General features: G+C 52.8%; 5 protein-coding genes across 5 annotated transcripts; all 5 read left to right on the forward strand.

The window, feature by feature from the left end:
• Positions 1 to 579: 579 nt before the first annotated feature.
• On the forward strand, positions 580 to 1,986 carry ABB37_05812 (hypothetical protein; the record flags this gene model as incomplete). The annotated part of the gene is made up of 1 exon (XM_015803986.1): positions 580 to 1,986. One exon carries the CDS (start codon positions 580 to 582, stop codon positions 1,984 to 1,986), a length of 1,407 nt encoding a protein of 468 aa, XP_015657811.1.
• A 290-nt stretch (positions 1,987 to 2,276) lies between these two features.
• ABB37_05813 (hypothetical protein) lies at positions 2,277 to 4,362 on the forward strand (the record flags this gene model as incomplete). Its single annotated transcript, XM_015803987.1, has 1 exon — positions 2,277 to 4,362. The coding sequence occupies exon 1, from the start codon at positions 2,536 to 2,538 to the stop codon at positions 4,360 to 4,362; it is 1,827 nt and encodes a 608-aa protein (XP_015657812.1). The 5' UTR covers positions 2,277 to 2,535.
• A 360-nt stretch (positions 4,363 to 4,722) lies between these two features.
• ABB37_05814 (putative short chain dehydrogenase) lies at positions 4,723 to 5,353 on the forward strand (the record flags this gene model as incomplete). Its single annotated transcript, XM_015803988.1, has 1 exon — positions 4,723 to 5,353. The coding sequence occupies exon 1, from the start codon at positions 4,940 to 4,942 to the stop codon at positions 5,351 to 5,353; it is 414 nt and encodes a 137-aa protein (XP_015657813.1). The 5' UTR covers positions 4,723 to 4,939.
• Positions 5,354 to 5,446: 93 nt separating this feature from the next.
• Positions 5,447 to 5,752, forward strand: ABB37_05815 (dehydrogenase/oxidoreductase-like protein; the record flags this gene model as incomplete). The annotated part of the gene is made up of 1 exon (XM_015803989.1): positions 5,447 to 5,752. The coding sequence occupies one exon, from the start codon at positions 5,447 to 5,449 to the stop codon at positions 5,750 to 5,752; it is 306 nt and encodes a 101-aa protein (XP_015657814.1).
• An 844-nt stretch (positions 5,753 to 6,596) lies between these two features.
• Positions 6,597 to 8,088, forward strand: ABB37_05816 (mannosyltransferase-like protein; the record flags this gene model as incomplete). Its single annotated transcript, XM_015803990.1, has 1 exon — positions 6,597 to 8,088. A coding segment is annotated over exon 1 (1,013 nt), but the record flags the coding sequence as incomplete, so codon positions are not given.

The raw sequence follows: 8,088 nt of genomic DNA on the forward strand, positions 1-8,088 counted from the left end.
CCAGCGTTGTCGCTGCTGACCTTTGCGCAGCCTTGCGGTTTCCCTACCCCCTCCCCCTCCCCCGTTTCTCTGACGCCCGCTTTACGTCGCTTTCTCAGCTAAAGTGTCCCCTGCCTGCCCCAGTCTAAATGGCCGGCAGTTTTCGTGCGAAAGGGTGCGTGATGCTTTGCACTGAACCAACTTGCTTTCGCTCCCACCACCAGTCGGCAGCATAGGTTTGCCTCCTCAACGAGGTTTTTTTTTTCAGTATTTACACCAAACCTTTTTTCTCAATTTATACTCAGACTAGATCATTCCATTCGCAAGCTCCAAAAAAAAAAAACACTGCGGTGGTTAAACAACGCTAACCGAGCTTGCGGTGTTTCTGAGCTATAAAACTCGGTTTTAATCGCGCGCAATTCTTGCTTTCTCTCAACTTGTTAAGTAGGCGACGTTGCTGCGCATTGAATGCGTTTTGTTTTGTTGTTGTTGTCATGAAGTGCTTTGCTCATCTCTCTCGCTTTTTCCTTTCCCTCCCAACTGTGCACTAGCCCTGCGTTCTCCTCCTCTTGAGAAGACCCATCAGCAACATAAGTTGCCATGCTGAGACGCATTCGAGCCGAGTTTGCACCAAAAGACTTTGATGCGTGGGCCTACAACATATGGTGGCCACAAGACCAGCTTATTTCACCCCTCACGGGAAAAGTGGACTTTGTTGTAGAGGACATCAAATTCGCCTACAATGCGTGGTGCCTCTTGAGACTTGCAATGTTTTTCGGCGTGCGACATCCCAAAATCTTGAGCAACATGGTGAACACAACGCCCTCTATGGATATTATGCTCGCAGGCAACCGTCTCTTTTACATGCATTCACGCGTTGAAGCACAATTTGCACCGGACAAAGTTCGTATTGCGTTAACCCCCAACCACCCTCGTGCATTTCCGATCCAAAAATTCAGCTGGCTACAACACTGCACACAGTACCGCCCTGGAGCGACCGGCGTGGAACTCGTTCTCGGGATGGAGAACGGTCTTTCACCGGAAGTTGCCGACGCATGCGACCACTGCACGTACATTCCCCAATACGGTTCTATTGGATCACTTTCCATGCTGTCAGCCCTGGCCATCGCCGCACACACAATGTCCCGAAGCTTACGGAACGAGAATAAAGCGTTTCTGATTCCTGACGGAGCATCAACGACTCGATCGAGTGGTCATATGCCTCTGTCCAGAAATCCACATCCACTCAAGAGAGGACTGCCACACGAGGTTGACCTGCTTCCTTGTAGTAATGTGGAGATCAGAAACATTCTACGTGAGCGCAGACAGATGTACGATCTTCAAATGAGCGTCATGATGTACAACGAACTCGGCGACCGAAATATCGGTGCTGTAATACGGAACGCTAACGCGTTTAATTGCGAATACGTTGTCATTATTAACCGCAGACGTTTTAACCGCCGTGGGGCAGTCGGTACGCAAAAGGTTCTCGATGTCCGCTTTTTTGAAACAGTGTACGACGACGAAGCGCGTACTTTACTGGACGATTACGAGGTCTGGCTTCTGTATCCTTACTATCCGAATCTGCTCATTTATGATGGCAACACGGATATGTACTCTGCGCTCCAGTCTGCGACTTTTCTGCGCCACGGAGACCCTTTGCTCTGCGCCTGGCGTGCATCTCAGCACCGGCTCACCGCGCAGCACCCTCTTCTATGTGCACATCCTCGCCTTGCTGCTGATCCTGTGTACCTCGACGATGACGAATCTCTCACAAGAGCCGTTCAAAAAGTGAAAGAGAAGAAACTTCGAGGCATCATATTGGCTGTTCCAGAGGAAGGGTCCTCGCCTCATCCTTCTTTAAGAGACGTTTGCCATCGCGTGGTATACGTCTCCGATCCTACCGTACTGCCGCACGCAACGCAGCGTGGACTCAACCCTGCGCTATCCACTGCGATCAGTTTTGAGAGGATTCGCTCGGCAATCGATGCATTACACACTCTCTGAGCTTAGACCACATTACTTTTTCTCCCCTTGGTAGTAAGCTTAGACGGAACATGAAGTAAACTACTGTTCTTCACATTTTTGTTTGTGAATCAATTGACCAACATAAAGTTGCAGCATGCATTGAAAAAGGGAAACAGAATCGAGTGCGATGACAGTGTTGTACTTTTTCTGCCGAAGGGTACATGCCAATTCAAATCACGGCGAATCGCAGGAGCAATACATGTTGCTCTTTGTTGCCGGTTGGCTGTTTCGCAGCTGCCGTGCATGGTAGTAGTAGTAAGGTGACCAAAAATGGCGCTGAAAAGGGAGAAGGAGCCTATCGACCACCCACACGAGTTTATCAATTGCCATGAATGCGAACGTGACGACAGTTGCCAAACGAAAACCTTCTGCTCTCATGTAAACTTCTGCGTACTAACATCTTTTTATTTACATCACATAAGTAAAGGGTCTTTGCTTAACGTGTTGTGCTCCACAACTTCTAAAGTTGGTTTTTGTTATTTGCAACATTTTGCGCTAGACTTTTTTCTAGCGGCAAAAGGTCAATCAATGGAGGACTCTCAGCATTCATCATGGCCACTGTTGTCGTTGCTCGAAAGTATACACAGCGGTCTACTCCAACGCCAGGAGTACATTGACTCACGCGACAAAAACGCTTTTCTTCTAGCGATCCTGGAGAACGACTGCTTAGGATGTGTGCTTGGGTACGCAAGCCATTGTTTCTCTCTCGCACTAGCAGTGTCATCACTGAAAGCGTATCTTTACAGTCAACTAAAAGGAATGCCTTTCTCTACTCGTGGGATAAAACTGTCTGTTGGGATAGAGGAAGATCGCATTGTGCAGATCATGTCAATTCCATCAACAACTCTAAACGACGACGAACTGGATCTCGTGGGATGGCGTGTGCGGAGGAGTGGACTCCCGCTAAGGGTATCCGCTCGTTTTCTCCATGGGGCGATTGACTTCAGCCATTCCGCATTCAGGAACACTCAATCCTTTCACCTGAGCAGCAACATCACGCATCTGCAGATTCCTGAAAGTATTCTGTCATCTTTGCACTCCTTGAGCTGCAGCAGTCAAACCTCTTTCAATGATGGCGAGGTGGCATTTCAGTTTAGCAGCTTGCGCAAATTGGTTCTCTCTGATGTGACAGTGTGGCCCCAACAATGGTTTGCGCAGCTCCCTGCTCTCGAAGAGCTGCACTTAATTGGCACAGTAGAGAGGTTGGAGATGGGGGTTCTGTGCAGCGCGGCATCTCTTCGGTATCTGCGCGTGTACAGCCGTGCCCTCAGCAGCCTAAGCGGCTTTGACAAGTGCAGACGGCTGAGAAGTGTAAACTTTACTGGTTGCACTAGCCTTCATGATTTGTCGGCGCTATCGCTTGCACCACACCTCGAAGAAATCGATGCGCGTTTGTGTGGACTGCACGAAGTTTCGCAGCTGAAGCACTGCGCTGCACTTGTGGAGGTCCAGTTTTCCGGAAGCAGCGGGTTGTCAGACTTGTCGGGACTCGCAGGTTCCCTTTCCTTGCAGAAAATCACTGCATGCTACGCCGGCATACGCACGCTTGGCGATCTGCACAGGTGCCCGTGCCTCTCCATTGTTGATCTAACGCACTGCACCACAATCTCTGATCTCTCGCCTATGGCAGGAGCGCCCGCTCTGGTTGCGCTGTACGCGGACAGCTCTTCCGTCAGTTCCACAAAGGGGCTCAATCGGTGCCCTCTGTTAGAGACAGTCAATTTCAACGCCTGTATGCAGTTAACCGATCTTTCCCCTCTCGGCGGTGCGCCGTCACTAAAGTACATTAGTTTCCGTTACAGCAGTGTCCAGTCGCTCGCAAATCTCAATCGTTGTCCGCGGCTCGAGGAATTGTCCGCTGAAGGGTGCAACGACCTGACGTCCTTGTCGGCGCTTGCAGAAGCGCCAAGACTCAAGCGAATTAGTGCTCCGAACAGCGGCGTTCGGCACCTCGAGGGTCTGCGGTTTTGCCGCGCCATGGAAGAGCTATATCTCAGTTTCTGCGATTCACTCACGGATGTTAGCGGGGTAGCCGGTGCACCGTCTCTACGAATTTTCAACGCCAACTCCAGTGGTGTCGGGACTCTCGGTGAATTGCATTTGTGTCCTTTATTAGAGACACTAGATGTTCAGTGGTGCGTGCGACTTAGAAGTTTGCGTTCTCTTGTTGGGGCTCCTCGTCTTCAAAAGCTTCGGGCCAGAGGCTCAGGTGCTGAAAGCGTTGAAGTTTTGAAGGAGCTCCCGCGGTTGCAAGAAGCGGACTTTCGCGATTGCCGTTCACTGCCAAAGACAGAGCGCATTCATTTCGACTTGACAGCATTACGCAAATATTCCTCCCAACGAGGTAACAACTAAATATTGTTTTCAACTTCATAAGTGCCATACTATTAGTGTTAGTATTCGCAAAGAATCAATTTTTACTTCCTTGCCCTAAAGAAGGAAAAAATGGAATCAGCGGCAACGTGGAGAGGAAAAATGATGTGGCGCCACCTTAGAGTCGAACTAATTAACGCGAGCGGTAGTAGAAAGGCTAGGAAAGCAATGACCTATACCAAGCACCAATGCATTAAAGAGTACTGCAAGTACCGTGTTTTGTGAAAGCCTGCGACAGGAAAATTGGACAGGAGCTGATACTTTCTCGTTGCTATCTTTTCTACCTCTCCTCTCCTCCTCCTCTTCGTCGGTTCCTCTAAATAAACGCTGAGATACAAATCCAGCGACACGATCCGCCTAATTAAGGATCTCCTTAACTGTCTCTCTCTCTCTCTCTCTTCCCTTCTTTTGCCACCTTGCATTACACAGTAAAAGCGACTAAGTATTTTCTGCATCGTGTGCTCTGTCATTATTCCTGTTTTGTTTCTTTTTTGTTTCCCAAACAAATACGTTAAGCTCACCTCTACATTTACCAACAGACCATTCCTCGTTTAACACGATGTCCCACGAACTTATCAATAAAATCGCCTTCATCACGGGCGCCGGTGCCGGTCTCGGCCGCGGAATCTCCGAGCTGTGCTTTGAGCGCGGCTGCAGCGTGTTTCTGGCGGACGTGAACGGCGCCTCGGTTGAGAAGCTGGCCGTCACGCTGAACGCCGGCAAACACGCCGTGGAGGGTCAGCGCGCGGTGGCGGCGGCGCTGGACGTGTCAAACGAGCAGCAATGGACGACTGTGGTGGACGCGTGCAAGAGCGCTTTTGGCCGCATTGATATTCTGGTGTGCGACGCCGGCTGGCATGCCATGGCCCCTCTGGAACACGTCACGCTGGACATCTGGAACAGGATGATGAACATCAACGCATTCGGCGTCCTCCTCGGCATGCGCACTGTGGCTCCGCTGATGAAGGCGTAGGGCGGTGGCAGCATCGTGTGTATTGCGTCTCCGTGCGCCGTGCGCGGCTTGGCGGTGGAGTCCGTCTACTGCGCCAGCAAGGGTGCTGTGCGGATGCTGTGCAAGTCGCTCGCGCTGGAGCTGATCCCCTTCCACATTCGCGTGAACACGGTGAGCCCCGGCACCTGCGAGATGCCCATGATGCACCGCATGGCCGCCCAATATGGATGCATCAAGGACGAATTCTCCGGAGCGTTTCCGATTGGGCGTCTCGCCCAGCCGCGTGAAGTCGCGGAGGCCGTCGTGTTTCTCGCGTCGGACCGCGGCTCGCACATGGTGGATGCAGACCTGGCCGTGGACGGCGGCGCAACGATTGGCCCAACCAGCCGGTCACCGGCGCTGAAGTGGGCGTCTCTGTAGAACGATCCATTTAAAAGAGTATTATACCTATTTCTTTCTTTCCGTTTCTTCTTAGCGTTTCTTGTATGTCTTTACCTATTCTTTGGGCTCTTGGCTCCCTTCTCCGCTGTTGCGTCTTCGCTCACATGCACGCAGGGTCGGTGCCCGTCCGTCTGTGCGGCAGCCCATCATTTCTTCTTCTACTGAATATCCTCTAACCGCCTTGCTATGAATCTTTGTCCTCTCCCCCCTCTAAAGTGTTTATTCCTCTCTGTCTTCGAGCCGCCCCGGCAGTACCGGGGGCTCTCTTTTCTTGTTTCCATCGCGCACCGCCGTCTTCGTCATCGTCGTAGCGGGCACGTATGGAGAAAGGCATCTTCAAAAGACGCGATTCCGCTTTGCGATGACGGTGAAGCTGAGCAAAGTGTATTACTGTGTGTTTCTCCCGGCCACCAAAAAAGAAGAGAGGGGATAGTGAAGAGGGTCACCCTGTGTGATTGGGGTTTTACGGACTGCCGCGAAGAGAGCACAAAGCGGGTGTAGCTGTTGATAGAACCCGATGAGCGGGAGCTTTGCGTGCTTACCAACGTCCGCTTCTGAGCAAAGAGCGCACCGGCACGTTTCTGCTTCTCTGCAAGCTTCGTAGAAATGTAAGGGGTGTCTGCATCTGCCGGTGCTCGTAGTATCCTCTCCGTGCCTTGCTTCCATCTTTCACCAAATGAACAGCTTTAACGGAACTCCCCCACACCGCCTCTGTGCGAACTCGCATGAGACACCAAGGCACGTCGTTCCTTCCACCTCCACTACTCTCTCATTCTTCTTCACACCACCACAACACACATTCGCTCTCTAACGGGACGGCGTCAGTTCCGCGTGCACTACGAGAGTTTTCGATAGTCATGACGTGAACTAAAATATATTAATACCTTCGATATCTCATTTTTGTATTTTCATGCTTCGTTTTCATTTGCGTCATTTTTCTTTCTGTATGTATTAAAGCACGTGTTCTCGGCTTCTTTACACTTAAGAATCAAAAACCCGGGTGCTGTGGACAGAGCGTTGAACTCTGACACCACCCAACTGTAACTGCGTATCTCGTAACACCCAAGAGAGTATTAAAACGCAACCACTCTATTGTTGTATTTCTCATTTTCAAAACATTAAAAAAAAGGAACATATTTTTGTGCAGATTCGAAGACTTCTGGCCTTTCGTTGAGCAACGCATTCTTTGCGCCAGCCTCACCAAAACAGTCAGCCAGGGCTTTTGTTCTGAACCGTCTTGTCTCTTTGGCGCTGAAGCGTACGCATGGTACTATTGTTTCTAAAACCGTTTCTGCAGGCACCATGCGAAAGAACAACAGTGAACTTTTGGGTGTCAGCCATGCCGCGACGGCGGTGGCGGTGCCGTCCCCACAATCCGGACCGTTTCAGCGCTTTCATCGTGACCATTCAGCGCGGGTGACGATGCCCTCGCTCAAACGCACACCCGCTGCGCCCAACAGATTATCCGCAAGTAGACGCGGATACTATGCGAAGCTTGTCTCCATCGTAGTTGGTGCGTTACTTATGATGTGCATCCTTTATAACTCGAGTCGATGCACCGTCACGGTTTCAGACGGAAAGATGGGGCGACTGCACCTGAAGGACACGGACGATGCTGCGCCCATCGTGCCGGTGCAGCCCGTGCAGCTGGAGCCCGGGAAGGCCAACCCCATCGCGCTCATTATGCCGCTCGTCGGCTACCCGCTGAGCAGCAGCACAGGAGTGGAGTTGCTGCGTGAGCTGCTGCAGCCGTTGCTGTTGTCGGAGGCGGCGCTGTGCTACCGCGCGGCCGACGGGGCGGCGGTGCCGGTGGTGGCGCACGCCGTCGTCGTGAGTCGCGTGTCGGCCACTGCGGTGCGGAGTGCGGTGCGTGGCGTGTTGGCGAAGGGCTCGACGACGGCGGGGTCGGCGGTGGCGGCGGCCGAGGCGGGCGGGTCGCTGACGTCCGGTGCGCGGTGGCGGACGTGGGAAGTGAGTGCTGCGTCGGTGCGCTCGGCCCTGCGACTGGCGAACACGAGCGACGGCAGCGGTGCGCGGTGCCTGGCGGAGGCGGTGACGGTGGTGGCGCACGCGGTGGAAGACGGCGGTGCGATTTACGGCAAGGAGCCGGCGGAGACGCTGGAGGTGCTGGTGGACGCCGGTCTGCGGACGCGCGGCGGGGGTGCGGGGACGCACTTTGTGGTGCTGCCGTCCTTCTTGAGCGCGTCGAGGATGGCGTACACGGAGCCGGACGATGCGTCGGAGGCGCGGCGCGCGGGGACGGGGCTGTTGGATGCGCTGCTGCGGACGGCGACGACGCGCAACGGCGGTCGTGT

The sequence above is a fragment of the Leptomonas pyrrhocoris genome, assembly GCF_001293395.1.
Source record: "Leptomonas pyrrhocoris isolate H10 chromosome Unknown, whole genome shotgun sequence".
Taxonomy (NCBI): domain Eukaryota; phylum Euglenozoa; class Kinetoplastea; order Trypanosomatida; family Trypanosomatidae; genus Leptomonas; species Leptomonas pyrrhocoris.